The sequence below is a fragment of the Pavona decussata genome, unplaced genomic scaffold, assembly GCF_977016875.1.
Source record: "Pavona decussata unplaced genomic scaffold, jaPavDecu1.1 SCAFFOLD_12, whole genome shotgun sequence".
Classification (NCBI taxonomy): Eukaryota; Metazoa; Cnidaria; class Anthozoa; order Scleractinia; family Agariciidae; genus Pavona; species Pavona decussata.
In genome coordinates, this window is record NW_028145435.1 from 838684 (window position 1) to 855181 (window position 16498).

General features: G+C 42.3%; 2 protein-coding genes and 1 pseudogene across 2 annotated transcripts; all 3 read left to right on the forward strand.

Moving 5' to 3' along the window:
• Nucleotides 1-453: 453 nt before the first annotated feature.
• On the forward strand, nucleotides 454-2282 carry LOC146487941 (uncharacterized). Its single transcript, XM_085124222.1, has 2 exons — nucleotides 454-833; nucleotides 1125-2282. The coding sequence occupies exons 1-2, from the start codon at nucleotides 515-517 to the stop codon at nucleotides 2093-2095; spliced, it is 1290 nt and encodes a 429-aa protein (XP_084980348.1). The 5' UTR covers nucleotides 454-514; the 3' UTR covers nucleotides 2096-2282.
• A 4769-nt stretch (nucleotides 2283-7051) lies between these two features.
• LOC146487942 (uncharacterized) lies at nucleotides 7052-9731 on the forward strand. The gene has a single exon (XM_085124235.1). The coding sequence runs from the start codon at nucleotides 7232-7234 to the stop codon at nucleotides 8840-8842; it is 1611 nt and encodes a 536-aa protein (XP_084980361.1). The 5' UTR covers nucleotides 7052-7231; the 3' UTR covers nucleotides 8843-9731.
• Nucleotides 9732-12910: 3179 nt separating this feature from the next.
• Nucleotides 12911-14591, forward strand: LOC146487943 (uncharacterized; annotated as a pseudogene).
• The last annotated feature ends 1907 nt before the right edge of the window (nucleotides 14592-16498 follow it).

The following is a 16498-nucleotide window of genomic DNA, read 5'->3' on the forward strand; positions in this document are numbered from 1 at the left end:
ACAGGAACGCAGAATGGGTGTTCCAAGTTTAAAAAAAAAGCGACAAGAAAATGAAACAGTTTACACTCTTTCAGGGTTCAAAGTATAAAAGCTTTTTTTTTTTTCATTTCTAAATTAATACTTATAAGAGTTCAAGAATAGATTTCAATATGTGCGAGACTAGCGGCTGCGAATCAAACATGTTCTCAGGAAAGGCATAGCTAACTTAACAGTGAACGAGGTTGATACGTTTTCCACCCTTTCGCAGTTATTTTTCAGTTAAGCTATCTACTCGTGGCAGTCAATACAGTAGTAGAAATCAATGAATTGCACTAAGTCAATAAATAGAATTAAAAACGTAAACACAAAATAAAAGTCTATACTTGTACAAGGTTAATAATTTGGCGCACTGCAATAGCCCAAAAGCTACAGCGACACTTCCGGATCGAGAAAGGATAAAAGGGAACATTTTTTGGAAGCCAAGGGCCAAGACTACAAAGCTGCAGTTCTACGATTGTAGAAATGTATTCACAAAATGAGTAGCAGCACACTGATAGAGTTGCTCAGCCAAATAGCGTTCAGTTTTACACGAAGTGTAACAGAGCACTACAACCCAGAAGAACCTGAATTCACTGCAGAGTATTTTGGTTACAATCCTCTGGAAAGCACAGGTCGAGAATGGTATTATCATCCTATTGATGAACTTATTTACCAAGAATACAGCGACAGAGAGGCCACATGTTTGGACTATCTAACCTCTAGGCATCTTCATGTAAGGGTTATCGATGCCTGTACACCTGAGGAAAACGAAGGAACTTGGAAACGATTTAGACCGTCCGTCATTGGTACGGTACGGAAGTCGATGTACACAGGAACTCATATTTCACTTCTAACCGCTTGCTTTGTTGGTATAGTATACATAGTGACTTCTTTTCTCTGTTACAAAATTGAGCATAACTGTGAATTTCAACCAAAAGAGTTAATTCCAGTACAAGTGCAATGGACGCGAACAATTTCAAGTGTCATTTCCTGTGCCTTTCTTTACATGTGGTACTTTGCAAATGTGTTATTTCTTTTTCGCCCATTCCAGTTAACTGGGGTTAGAAGGCGACTTATCATTGTGTGTTTCCTGACATACTCTTTGGACTCACTGTATCGCGTTGGCCTACAAACATTTGGCACATCTGCCTCCTTCATCTCAGGTTTCCAAAAGATTCCACTTAACGTTCTCTTTCTCATCAGTGTATCTTGGCAAGTCTATTTTGTAACGAGTCACTTCTGCATACGGTCAGGAAGAAGAGAAAAGTTCATGTTTTTCTTGCAACTTATAGTTCCAGGGAGTGTTGTTTTCCTCATTTATATCACGGTAGCATCATTTATTTATCCGGAATATAACAATCAAAACAAGGAACGAAAACTGATAATAGCACTCTTTGCTCCTCTCATTGGAGTCGTTGTCAAAGTAATCTCAAGAATTTGTGTTCAGCGGTTATATAATGTCACCCATCCAGCATTTTCGTATGTCTTATTGATGCCACTGTATTTTGGCTCAGCGGTCATGTTTCGAGTTTTACAAGCGGAACTTGACAGCTTGCAATCCATCGCTATTCTTGGAATAATTCATGGCGCTGCGGAAGTCATAGAACGAAGCACCATGGTTGTGATTGATCACATTTGTCACACGCTGTGGAAAAGACGATCAGCTCCTTGGGGAAGTTTTCGTACTTCTCGCCGTGAGAGACTAATGGCTGTTATTGCTATAATGAGCATGTTGTCTGAATCAACTGCAATTGTGGCTGTTAACGGTTTCCTGTACTTGTATCAGTTTGTTTACTTGCCAAACAAGTCCTTTTTCAATTTGCTACAGTCATTTGCAATTTATACCTCCGTTCAGCTGGTGATTGAGTGGCTTTTCGCTAGCGTATCTCTAGCCATCGAGACACGTTACCAGAACATGGCTGTCATGGCCGTTTGGCGAAGACGATGGAAAAGACATATTTTAGCTGCCATTGTGAATGCAGTACCATTGGCTACGTGGAATAGCACTAACCTATTAGTAATTGTACACGGACGCTTTCCTGAAGCCAACAAACCTTGTAAAATGCCGTTTTCGTGAATCAAACATTGTTCAGTCTCAGAGAAAAACTGGTGAAACAATATTAGAGAGATTAAGCATCGCGTTTACGGCAATTGGCAAACGCCAGGCTGAAATTTTCTCTTTGATGAAAAACAATGAAGCTTTTTTGGTTTAAGCTTATCTCCACCCAGTAGGCGACAGCTATCGAGCAAACACGAAAAAGAGAGAAGTGAGTACGAGAAATACAAGTTCATGCATTTTAGAACAAACAGCGGCTTGGCGTTTCCGTTTGGCGTTAGCAGTAAACGCGAAGCTAAATCTCTCTAATGCAACGAAAGGTATCGGTGTAAGTTACTTGCACTGAGAGTGGGGTAAAGTAGATTTATGAATAACAAGGTCAAAGTTATCTCCCAGCTACTTTGGCAATGAACATGCAGTATCTCCCTCAAAAGCCTCCACGAGTACAGTATCTTTTCTGAGGCCAGTTTAAAAAACACTTCACACGTGTAGCTCAACATCTAGTCCTTGTTATTGCACGCTCATGCAGAAGTATTTAACGATGATTACTAATTTTTTTTGCATTTCTTTATTTAGTTTCTTTTTTGTGTGCACATATAAACCAACGACCCAGCCTGTCAACCACAAAGTTTAATAACTAGACCCTTGTAAATTTTTCGACGTTCGGGGCTTGTAGCTAGAGTTACTTCAAATGGGAAAGCACCGTTGACCTGATATATATTTCTCTATATATTATATTTCTTTGTCAGTCTTTGGACATCTATGTAGCGGAACTTAGGCACTGTTACGATATGTTGGTATGTAATAGACAGATATTCTTTGGCAACAGCTTCTTTGCAAAATCCAAGCTGCCTCTTCCCATTGCCAGTACGTTTCTTGGAAGATATTCTATGTCTTCTCAAAGGAGAGGAGCCAAAAATTCCTGAATTAAAAAATATATATTTCAGGGTCTAAAAATACGTCGAGGTCAAAGATGAGCACTGGTTAACCACCAGAGTAAAACTTGACCAGTTAGTATATTTGCCATCTATTCAAAATAAAGCATTTTGCATGTTCACAGGTTTTTATTGCACGAAATGTAGGTTTCTGACATAATTTAATTATATTGGGTGATACTTCCATTAATAGGCTACTTGGAGTGTACCGGTGGATGGGGTAGTATATTCACAACTGGACTGAATACATTGGGGCTGCATTTTGAATAGAGTTGCTGTAGTGGGGTAAGAATATTCTGACGAGTAATTTTTTCTTGGGGTTTGGGTTGAAAGTAGGGACCGTGAACTTGACATTTTCACAAAAGTGACTAAGATGGGGTATATAATTGGCGACGGAATTGAGTATAATGGGGTGTTGACCCAAGTAATCCCCTTCGGGCATAATGTCTGTTTTGTTTACTTTGCATAAAATATTATGAATAGTCAGCTGAGATGTAGTCTTCGATTCAGCAGTAAATGTGGGCGGAAAGCATGTCCGTTTGAAAGCTATATTTTGAGTTATTTTTGAACATCTTTTCATCATTAAACAAAACATCTTTGCTGTCATCTGCCTACCTGCATTTGAGCTTCGGAGGACTGCGCTTCGTTGTGGAACTGTAATCCCAATCAGGGTTGATGGCCTGCTTCCTGCAGGTTCCACTTCCTACGGGTTTCACTTGCCTGGAAAATAAGATATAACGAAATAAACATCAAATTTTCAAGGATGGAGAAGCTTAAGTTGCCAGAGCTTACCCTGTTTTTACATTTCGTCTGATTGCAACGACAACTCGGGCGGAGCAATCCATGTTCGCCCCTTTGCACAAACAGTGCCCTCGTCCACGCTTCTTAGCACATGCTCCTTTACATGGGCATGTTACTTATGTTGACCTGTCTCTGGCGTTCTATTGAGACGAAAATGGTAAAGTACAAGCAAAACGTTTTACGCAAAAACGTCTGAAACAAATATTCTGTTCGATCAACGATAGACCCGTAAGCATTTACTTCCTGAGGTGATCCTGGTTCAAATAATTCATCTACTTCCTTTACTTGTGCTTTCAATCAAAATACCCGGGCTTTCACTCCGCAAATTCGTTTGCGCAGCGACCAGGCAAGAACACGGCGGAAATCTCTTGTCTGGGTTTGGGAAATGCCCGATAAAAATAGTTGACCAATGAGTGTGTGCCATTTAACAATAGCAGGATTTCAAAACAAAAATAAACGCCCGCAAAGGCTGCGGGTTTCCGCCACTTGACATGGCTTTAATGGAAATATCGCGCTCGCGTTTCAAGCAATGCTGAAACCCTATCATCATATCATGAATCTGTATTGTGGGGTATTTTGTGAATTTTTGGGTGATTTTTGGGTATATTTGGGAGGAGTAGTTTTTGCTAGAAAGATTGGTAAAATTAAAAGAAATAAGAAATTTTGGAGATTTAGTGAAGTTTTAAAATTGGAATTTGAAGTAAATAATTAATACACGGATACCAAGTTAGTCCACCAGCAACCTGGGGTGCTCTTGCGTGGGTATCAATTGTCTGTTAGTGTTCCAAAAATCATTTTCTTTCATCTATCCCTTCTTAAAACCTCTTCAAATTTCATTCAAATTTAGGTGTTTTGCTTCCTTAAGTGAATGTGGTATAGGATTTCCATCTCGTACAGGAATGAATTCAAAGCTTTGGACTGTAGCAAGGGTCTACCATGTGAACATGTAGATACTCACAGAAATTTTTTTTTCCCTGAACAGTCACGAGAACAGAGAATCAGTTACTCAACTGAATGGAACGTTTGCTTGAATTTCGACTCCAAAATGAATTCACAGCTGAAAGCTAGGACATCCAGTTAGAAGATACACTGATTAAAATTTACTGCTGAATGTGGGTGTATCAAAAAGTGAAAATTAATACTGGAAAGTCTTCAACGCAGTGGTTTGGTAGGTAACTAAAGGTAAGGTAACGTCGTACTGCGAGCCTAAGTGGCCCACAGGGCCGGAGGTTAAAAATAAATAAATCACTTTATTTAAGTGTCAATGAGTGTCGATGTATTTAGGGCAGAGAACTAGTTGGGGACATTTTCCAGATCGAATTGGAATTTAGAAGTGTTGGTTTTTGAGGAGAAGGGAAAACAGAAGTACCCGGAGAGAATCCTCACGGATCAAGGCCACGAACCAACCGGTTAACCCGGTTTCAATAGCATGGGGGAAAAAAGAAGAGTACTTGTGCTCATCCTTGGATGAGACGCTAGTCCATCGCATTATGTCAGCGGTATACACCCGGGTGAAGAGAGGCAATGTGGAAGAAAGTTTCTTATCTAAAGAAACAACACAGAAATGAAGACACCAACCTAGCCTAGAACCACCGACCCTCCAATCTTCCGACCATCCCATCGAAAGTCCAACGCGCTTACAACTACACCACTGCGCATACACAGAGGTTTGGTAGACAACCATTTCAAATAGTTTTAAAATTGCATACTTAGGAAAAAATGGAAACATACGAGTGGATTACCAACAGATCAAGAGTCAATTTTGGATCGGTTTGGGAATTGATCTGGGCTTTAAACAAGAGCGTGGTTAAAATCTTCATTCAGAGCCAAAAGCCTTGGGACAAGCTCCATTTTTTGTTATCTCTATTCTTACGTGTGGGGGAATCATTGTTCCCGTACCTCCCTCCCCTGCTTAAACCCATTTGCGTGGGAGGGGGGAGGGGGGTTGGTGAGAGAATACTTGAGCACAAATATAAAGAACCTACAAAAAAGCTCAATTCATCCTTCTGGTCTAAAAGCAAGACAACTAAACATCATGTATTCAGATGACCGTTTTAAAATTTCATGATGCCAGATATAAAATAAAGAAATCCAGTAGACAATAATAGCACGCTATTTCTAGGAGGAGAAATCATATAAAATTCCTAATTTAAAACAGCTACAACAAAATGAAACAGTTTACACTCTTTCGGGCTTATATTTATAAAAGCATAAATTGGTCATTTCTAAATTTACACTAACAAGGGCACAAGAATAGAATCCCAACTGGTGCGGGACAACTGGCTGCGAATCAAAGGTGTTGTTCATAGAAAAAAATATGGCTAACTTAACAACACGAGATCGATACGTTTTTCGAAAGCCCTTTCCAGAAATCATTGTTCCCGTACCTCCATCCTCTCCTTAAATCCATTTGCAATGCTGAGTTTATTACACCAGGAGACTATTTACAAGCCTCCCGTGGTAGGGGGAGGAGGGGGGGGAGAGAAAACTTACTTTTTCTGGCCCAAGAGCAAGACAACTAAATGTCGAGTATTCAGATGAACGTTTTTAAAATTTCTTGTATCTGCAGCACCTGAAGCTTTAAAACGAATGATCTTTTCACTGGAAGGCAAACGCTGAATCAAAACCACAAGCCCTTTAAAAAGAGCTATAGCAAACCATTCATGATACCACATATCAAATAAAGAAATCCTGTCGACAACAAAAGCACGCTATTTCTAGCAAGAGCTAACATGTACGCAGACCAGTCAGAGTATGCTGCGTGTTCAAAATAAGCTACGAGAAAATGAAACAGTTTACGTTCTTTCAGCGATATAAAAGTACAATAATAGTTCTCAATACGTGTTGCGCTTTCCTAAAAATCAAACCAGCTGTTTACAGGAAGAGCATAGCTAACTCCTAACCACGATGTTGATACGTTTTGCGGAAACTCTTGCTCCCCTTTCGGGAATAAGGCAACCTAATGTTCTCAATTGTTTGTTCCTTTCTACTCTTGGCTGGGAAGGCAGTATTGTATCCGGTTGGAATGAATGAATGAATGATAAAGACAAAGATTTAAACAGGATGTTAGCTGGTCATCAGCACATACAGATGAAGCAGAGTTAATTTAATACATACTTACTTTTGTCACACTGTAATATTTTATTTTACTCTAAGACACTAGCCCGTAGAACTACTTCAGATTCCAGTTTAAATAAAGAATTTTAGGACGATATGATGATGATGATGATTGATAAGATGAGGAAAACCTACACACAAAATAAAATGTCTTTGCTTGTACCAAGTTAATGTATGCGCACTACAAAAGCAATACCGAAAAAGCAATATTATGCTTCAGCGATATTTCCGGAGCAAGAACGGATAAAAGGTAAGTTTTTTTGGAGGCCAGGACTACAAAGCTGGAAGTGCCAGGTTCGTTCAAATGAGTAGCAGTACACTGATAGAGGTGTTTGGTCACGTCGTGTTCAGTTTTACAAGAGGCGTGACAGAGCACTACAACCCAGAAGAACCTGAATTCACTGCAGAGTCTTTTGGATACAATCCACTGAATAGCACAGGCCGAGAATGGTATTACCGTCCTGCTGATGAACTTATTTACCAAGAATACAGCGACAGAGAGGCCACATGTTTGGACTATCTAACTTCTAGGCATCTTCATGTAAGGGTTATTGATGCGTGCACACTCGAGGAAAACGAAGAAACCCCGGATGATCAGAAAGATGAAGATAGAGCCATGGCGTGGAAGCGATTTAGACCGTCCGCTATCCGAACAGTGTGTAAATCGTTGTACATGGGAGCTCTGATTTCACTTCTAACCGCTTGCTTTGTTGGTACAGTATACATAGTGACTTCTTTCCTCTGTTACAAAATTGAGCATAACTGTGAATTTCAACCAAAAGAGTTAATTCCGTTACAAGTGCAATGGCTGAGAACAATTTCAAGTGTCATTTCCTGTGCCTTTCTTTACATTTGGTACTTTGCAAATATTTTATTTCTTTTTCGCCCATTCCAGTTAACTGGGGTGAGAGGACGACTTCTTTTGCTGTGTTTCCTGACATACTGTTTGGACACTCTTTATCGTGTTTCTTTACAACTCCTTGGAATATCTCACTCCAAGATTTCTAATAAGGATCCACTCAATGCCCTTTTTCTAATAAGTGTGTGTTTGCAAGTCTACATTATCACGAATCACTTCTGCCCTCGGTCAACAAAACAGAAGTTGACGCTGTTCTTCCAAATGATCGTACCAGGCTGTTTACCTCTCATTGTCGGTAGCTTAATAGCCGGAAATCTTTATCCTGTTTACAGCGAAGAAAATAAAGAAGGCAAACTACTAATCGCCATATTTTCTCCTCTCATTGCCGTCATCTTCAAAGCAATCACCCGAATTTGTGTTCAGCGGTTATATAACATTACTCATCCAGCATATTCTTACGTTTTGTTGGCTCCACTGTATATCGGTTCAGCGGTTGTATTTAGGGTTTTACAAGCGGAACTTGACAGCTTAAGATCCATCGCTATTCTTGGAATAATTCACGGCGCTGCAGAAGTCGTAGAACGAAGCACAATGGTTTTGATTGATCACGCCTGTCACACTCTACGGAAAAGACGATCAGCTCCTTGGGGAAGTTTTCGTACTCCTCGCCGTGAGAGACTAATGGCTGATATCGCCATTATGAGCATGTTGTCTGAATCAACTGCAATTGTGGCTGTTAACGGTTACTTATACTTGTATCAACTTATTTACCTACAAAACAGTTCCCTTCAAACTTTAATACAGTCTTTTGCCGTCCATGTTTCAGTTCAGCTAGTCATTGAGTGGTTTTTCACAAGCCTTTCTCTAGGCATTGAGACTCACTTTCAGAATATGGCTGTCATGGCTGTTTGGCGAAGACAGTGGAAAAGACACATATTAGTTGCAGTTGTAAATGCAGTTCCATTAGCTATCTGGACTAGTAATACCCTGTTTGAAGTTGTCGGTGAACGCTTTCGTGAGTCCTTAAAGCAGACTTGCGAAATGCCCTTCACCTGAAAACGAAGATACTAAATTTATCCTAATTTAGTTCTAAGGCAATCTAAGGAGGTATAAGGAGTAATCTATAATAAGTGAATGACCATCGCAGTTATTTGCACAGCTTAAGTTGTTGCCAAGTGTAAACATGAAAAACAAAAATCAGGTTTGAGTTGGAGGATTGCTTGTGACGTCATGGCGGCCAAGTTGGTGGATAGGAATAATAAGATTTTTCTCCTCAGCTTTGGGAGTTAACTTCCATTTTTATACGCAAACTACGTGACCAAATATTCTTTTGTTTTGTCCACCAACATGGCGGCAATGCAATCCACCTATATTCAATCCTGAATTTTTTTTCAGGGTTTCACTTCGCAACTACTTAATCTGCGTACATAACACTATACAGAGATGATTATTTCTTCTTTTATCCGCAGTTCAAATATGTATTTCGTATATTCCACTTCCAAGGGTTATCTATGATTTCCGATTATACATGTAAATTGTCACATAACCAATAAACTCCATTCAACTCAAGCCCATACCTCTTTTATCATCTGATAATTTTGCTAATAGAAATGCTGATCTTCATATTCTCGGTTCATTTTGTTTAAAAGCTGTAAGAATTTAACTAAGAATATACCGTTTTTGTACGCTGATAGCAGTTCCTCTCTAAAGGTGGGGCGGGCAAATTGAAGCGACCGAGCAGTGCTCTTCTGGCTCACGTCACTCTTCTAGCTCTCCCGCTCTACTATCCATAAAGGGACAGCTTACAGTCTAACCATTTTGTCGTTGCCAAGAAGCCGAACAAAACAGACGATACAACGTCCTTGCAATAATGGCGCACCATTTTCAAATATCTCATTCACAAAAAGTTCCAGTTACTGGGAAAAAATGTAAAATGGTGTTCTTCTAATCTTTCAATCTTTGCAATTGGTAGTTTGCATGTGACTTCATCAAATTTGAAAAGCTAAGTGAAGCCGGTCTTTCAAGTATGTCATTATATTTTAATAAACGATCGCAAATCTTCGCAAATGTTCTTTTTCATGCCTCAATTCTTTCCTCCATTAAATTTCTCTTCCTTGAAGGAAATGTTACTGCGTGCCACAAAACAAGTGAGCTTCCGGGAGATAAGGCCATGATTTTGTTTTTGTGTTTTATTGCTGTTCTTTTTTTTTTTTTGTTTGTTTGTTTTTTCAGCACTCCTAATCCACACGAAATCAACGAACGGGTTTCATTCGACTAATTTGTTCTTGAGAATGATGTATTAATCAGTAAATGACACAGGCATACTCGGAAAAAATCCGAGTGTCTGTTATCAGGAGTCTAACCTAAGATTTTCCGATTACTAGTTCAGATGCTCTACCACTGAGCTACAGGAGACTCATGGGAGCTAAGGCCATTAAACTAGGTTCATGGGACAAACATCCTGCATACTGTTAGGATTGGAATGTCAATGTGTGGAATATGCGCAATGGAAATTATGTGATGGATATGTTAAGCCTGGTGAATAAATGAGAATGATGTATTAATCAGTAAATGACACAGGCATACTCGGAAAACTTGTTTTCTTCGTTACCATGCTCCCAACAACAGCGTAGCTCCTCTGCTCACTATATCAACCACATACAACCCACAATTCCTTGATTCGCTCTGTAGAGGCCCGCAAATGATCCCCGGACGGGAAATGATCCCCAGATGATCCCCGATCGCCTCATCATAAATATAGAATGGAATGGACTCAAATTTGGACAGTGGATTTCAACTTTATACACAACAATTTTTTTTCTTAATAACACTAGTCGTTATATTTAAACAATTTAAACTATCTTATATTATATTAAATATATTAAACTATCTGTATGCAAATTTCACAACTTTAAAAATTATAATGTAGCAGCTCAGTGCAAGAAAACAATTTAGTTTTAAACTGGAACATACATGCCTGTGTACATTATTTACGTACACCATTACAACGCCTAAAATGTACTCGAATTGTACGAAATTTTTCATCAGTTTTCAAATAGGGCGAACAATACGAAACAAATTTTGACAGTGCAACTCAAAAGTGCTTAATTGGAACAGGCCAACTTACTCGAATGGGAAAGCCTCTTCAGAGAGTACCACAATTCCGCACGCACTGATGTAGTGAGCTTTCTCCGAAGAAACCCAGCCACTCCCATCCCGAACGCATTCACTTTAGAGAATTCGTGAATCATAGTGGGTGGAAGACGCACCCTCGACGGATGTCCCCGGATTACTCGCGAGTGAGGTGATTATGTTGCCTTATCAGGTCTGGTGAACATTTTCGAAATTCCGGTTGCAGAAGGCTTATCTTTAATCTACCCAAGTAACCATAGACAAGAAGAAGCTGATTTCGACAGCATTCCTTTGGTGAGCCATGAAGCCCATCAAAGCAACTTCCATAGCCTTCAGCAAGTGGACACAAAAATAACAGATGTCAGTCGAAGAATTAAAATTGAAGTATGGAGAAGGGCGAATTACTGAAGATCAAATTTGCCTAAAATGCAGAAAAAATTGACAGCTATTCCCTAGGCGTCTATGAGGGGACAATGGTCTTCTTCAGATCCAAGCCGACGACAGTATGTTTTGTAAAAAAAATATATATATATTAAAGAAAGACTGGGAGTCCAATCAGCGGCAAAACGAAAACGAAAGACAAAATCAACATATTACACGATAACGTATTGGACGACCGAGGCTAAAAAGTTATGCTTAAGACTAAGATCCGATTAAGAACAAAGGCGACGATAATGGGCGAGATTTGACCGCCATCTGAGGCGCATTGACCGATTCTCCTTCCTTTTTCGAAAAACAAAAAACAAAACAAAAAAAAATCTAGCAAAAGTCCGACCCGCTCTTTAATTTTTTTTAATTTGGAAGAGTTTCGTACAATTCTTGCCCATTTTAGGCATTGTAATGGTACAAGTAAATCATATACATGCATGTTACAGTTTATAGGTAAATTGTTCTGTTGTACTGTGCTGCTATATTATAATTTTTAAAGATGTGAAATTTGCATGCAGATAGTTTAAACATAACGACTAGTGTTATTAAGAAAAAAAATTGTTGTGTATAAAGTTGATATCCACTGTCCAAATCTGAGTCCATTCCATTCTATATTTATGATGAGGCGATTGGGGATCATTTGCGGTCCAATCTGGGGATCATTTCCCGTCCGGGGATCATTTGCGGTTTAATTTTGGGACCATTTCCGGTCCGGGGATCATTTGCGGGCCGGGATCGTTTGCGTGCCTGTACAGCTCTGATGATGGACTAACGTTCGAAACGTCCGTTACAGAATCAGTTTACGGTGGCAAATTACCTTATCAACTCAGTTGATAAAACCACACGTTTCCACTCCCCACCGACGCAGCACCACAGTTTCTTTAGAAATGAACCTCCTTTATTGCCTTGTTTGCAAACCATTTTTAACTGAACAAAAATTTCGGCATAACTGTCACTGCATAACAGTATGCAGGACACATGTCACATACGAGCCTACCCTTTTCCCGTGACGTAACATACAACGAACGCTCAAGAAAGCTGAATCTACATCCCTTGTGCTATTGGCACGAGGACGTGGACAAAATGTTCTTTTTTTAAGCCGTTTAAAGGTTTAATTGATATATCCTTCTGTGGTACCAGCAATCCGTAACACAAGCAGATTTACTCGCTTAAGCGTAAATTCAAGCTTTCCACAGTCTACTGCTTGTAAATGTAAGACTGACAACCTTCCAGAAATCATCTTTTTGAAATAGATATAAAAGAGCTACAAGGACTTAGAACACTTTGGTTTATTAATTTAATATTAATTTTGACGAAATAGTCTGCTCTTCTCAATTATTTTCATGATGCTAGCGCTTAAACTATCAACAATGATCCTGAAAATCCATGCTCGTTAAAAACCATTTGCCTACTGGTGGTAACATCATTCGCAGTCTAACTATTGCTTCCTGTTTTTGATTTAACGTACTTTCTGTATTTTACGCACTTTTTTAATGTGGCTAAATGTAATTTAGGCAAAGTTAAAATCGAGGCAAGTGCTGGTCAGCGGTGCCCGCATGGCTGGGAGATGCGGGGCCGCCACCCTACTTTTCAGGGGCGCCTGGGTTCTTACAGCTCACATGTTTGTGCCAATTCATTTCGCATCTGTTCGCTTGCCGGAGCTTGTGCTGTTTAAGTTTGTTGCTGTTTTTTCGTCCAGTTTTTCTCTTTTTACGTCTTCGTTATGTCCCGAAACACCCACAATAGTTTACAGGCTCGGCTTTTCGCTGGCGACGCGTCATCTACGGCGGATGGTTCGTCGAGTATTCAATGTGAAAGTTCGCCTGCTGTTGAGACGTCTCGGCCTTCCACGCCTGCTAGTACGACTTTGGCGGCTTCAGCGGCGCCCACTTTATCGCCCGAGATGATTTCACTGATTACGCAAACGGTTCGAGCGGCCATGGCGGCCGAAAAAAATTCCTGCATCTGAACAAGTGCAAGCGGTACCGAGTGCTGTACCGACCGCGAGTACTGGGGGCGTTCCTGCCTCAAATTCCTTAGATGCTTCGGCTGCGAGTTTCTTGGCATCGGGCGGTGCAATTCCTCTTGGACAGCCGTTACAAGGTAGGCCATCTTCTTGTGTTGTTGTCCCTTCGTTTGTGCAAACGTTCGCTGCGCCCGTCATGTCGCTTGCACCTTCGTTTACTCCGCCAAGCAATGTAATTCAACAGGCTCCGGCGCTCGCCACTCAACCCGCTTCGCTCCTGGATCAGTCGTTCGTGGTCGGGCCAGGTTTTTCTCCTGTTCCAGCGAAGCTCGTGGCTCAGATCGTGGGCGGCAAATACGTGGATTTAAGTGATCTCCTGGCCCCCAACCTGCAACAACGAGAGCCCGAACCGCAACTTATGTTTGATGGCCGACTCGTTTTGACGTCGCAACCAAAACGGCAGCGCCGTCGCATCGAGGACATTGCTAGCTGGATGGAAGCGTTTTCCATCTTTTCACTCGTACTATCTTCCAACTTTCCCCACCGTTGGAAAGATTTAACTCAATACCAGCTCCTCATTTTGCGCACACATCGCCATTTTAGCGGTAAGGTGTGGCTGAACTATGACCGAGCGTTCCGTGAACATGCGGCTGCGACAAAGTTGACCGATTGGTCTTGCATGAACGTGCAGCTGTTTAACTTCCACGCAGCTGGCTCGTCGTCCCGCGGATCGTCATATGCCCAACCAGCTGAGGCTTCTGAGCCCTCCGGTTCCTCGTTTTCAAGTACGCTGTGCAAGTCATGGAACAGGGGGCGGTGCACGGCTCCAGTCAACCCCTGTCGCTACGCGCATCGCTGCAGTCTGTGCTCAGGTTCTCACCGGGCTATCACGTGCCATGATCGCGCCGAGAAAGCTGATCGAGGGGATGCCAAGCGTCGCGGCAGCTCGCCCACCCCTAGCCATGCTTCAAGCAAGGCCCGGCGTGATTAATGTACTGTTGTAGCTTTGCAATTTTTTTTTCTTGCCCCAGTTTTTTCCGCGCCGCTCTGCTTTATTAATGTTGTTTCTCCAGTGGCAGGGGCCTTTTTGTATGCCACCATGGCAGTTCACTTCGATTTTAGGTTACTTGCTTCGTATTGCTTGATTTTTCACCATCTCGCTAGTTACATGTGTCTCCTACTTGTATTTCGATAGAGCCAACATTCGCAACTGTGCTTTTGGCCTTTAGGGCCTTTGTTGGGCATCTGTACCTCATTGTATAGGGTGATTGCCAATAAAAGTTTTTTTATTTTTGGCTATTTTATCTGTATATACCTATCTTTTTCTCGTTGGGGTTGCGTCTCCTAAGCATGTGCATTTTTTCCTTCTAGTGCCTTTGTGCTTCCCGCCTATCACGGTTATAAGTCCTTTGAATGTCTCAGAGTTTGCTCGGGAGTTGACAGCTCACCCCCAGCCACAGCAGGTGTCTTACGTCCTCAATGGCCTCCGGAACGGCTTTAGACTAGGGTTCCGGCCCCTTCGGAAGCTGTCCTCTGCCCGAAAGAACAAACTTTCAGCGTTCCAGCACCCAAAAATTATAGATGACTACTTGGCCAATGAGGTTGCCTTTCATAGGGTAGCGGGCCCCTTTTCACATCCCCCCTTCCCTAATTTGCATGTAAGCAGTTTTGGAGTTATCCCCAAGAAGGGCCAACCTGGGAAATGGCGCTTAATTGTGGACCTATCGTCTCCGAGCGGCAGTAGTGTTAACGATGGCATTGACCCAGAGGAATTTGCTATGCATTACGTTAAAGTGGATCAAATAATTCAAATGGTGGCTAAGTACGGCCCGGGAGCCATGATGGCGAAATTTGACGTTGAGGCCGCTTATCGCAACATTGCTATCCACCCAGCTGATCGTTACCTACTAGGCCTGAAGTGGTGAGGGCAATATTACGTGGACTTAACCCTGCCTTTCGGCCTTCGCTCGGCTCCCTACATCTTTAGCGCAGTAGCGGACATGGTGGAATGGATCCTACTGAATTCACATGGCGTTTCAGATCTAATGCATTACCTGGATGACTTTATTACCGCCGGCCCCCCAGGGGCACAGCAGTGCGCCTTTAACTTACGTACGGCCTTATCCGTCTGTGGATCGCTTGGCTTACCGCTTCACCCAGGCAAATGCGTGGGTCCCGCCACTCGCATGGTGGTGTTGGGTATTGAGCTCGATTCAGAACAGCAGGCTGCTAGGCTACCAGCAGAGAAGCTGGAGGCCCTAAGAGAGCTGATTCATGCCTGGCGGTCCCGCAGATGGTGTACCAGGCGCCAGTTAGAGTCCCTCATAGGCCATCTACACCATGCCGCCAAAGTTGTTTGGCCAGGCCGCACCTTCTTGAGGCGCATGATTGACCTTCTTTGCTGCTTCCGCAAACGCGATCACCCAATTAGGCTAAACACGGAATTCCATCTAGATCTCCTTTGGTGGCACGAATTCCTTTCCGCTTGGCATGGAGTCAGCTTTTGGCTTTTCCCCGGGCTTTCAGCCGCTACGGACGTGGAAGTCACCTCAGACGCTGCTGGATCCCTCGGTTATGGGGCTTACCTTGGGAATGAGTGGTTCAGTGGCGCTTGGGGCCCATCCCAGGTCCCAGAGTCCATTGCGTACAAAGAGCTGTTTCCTGTGGTTGTCTCATCGTGCGTCTGGGGCCACCAATGGTTCAGGAAACACGTTCTGTTTCGGTCCGACAATGAGGCAGTGGTTTTCATCCTCCAGTCCAGGACCTCTAAGATCCCCGCGCTTATGCGGCTTTTGCGTAAGCTGCTTTCATCAGTGGCCCGTTTCAATTTTACCTTTACCTCGCAACACGTTCCCGGCATTCATAACCACATTGCTGACGCCCTTTCTCGCTTTCGTTGGCAGGAGTTCAGACGGTTAGCTCCACAGGCCTCGCTGTCTCCAGTTCCAATCCCGCAAAGCCTACTGGACGAATTGACCCTTCCAGCCTAGAAGACCAGTGCCGTGAGTTCCTGATTAAGGGCCTGGCTTCATCTACCCGAAACTCCTACGCTTCAGGACAGAGAAAGTTTTACGACTTCTGCCATCAGTTGGGCAAGATTCACTCATCTGGCTCTCCCTGCCCAGCTGATGAGTGGACCCTGTGCTTGTTTGCCACGTTCCTGGCCAGGTCAGTACAGCACACCA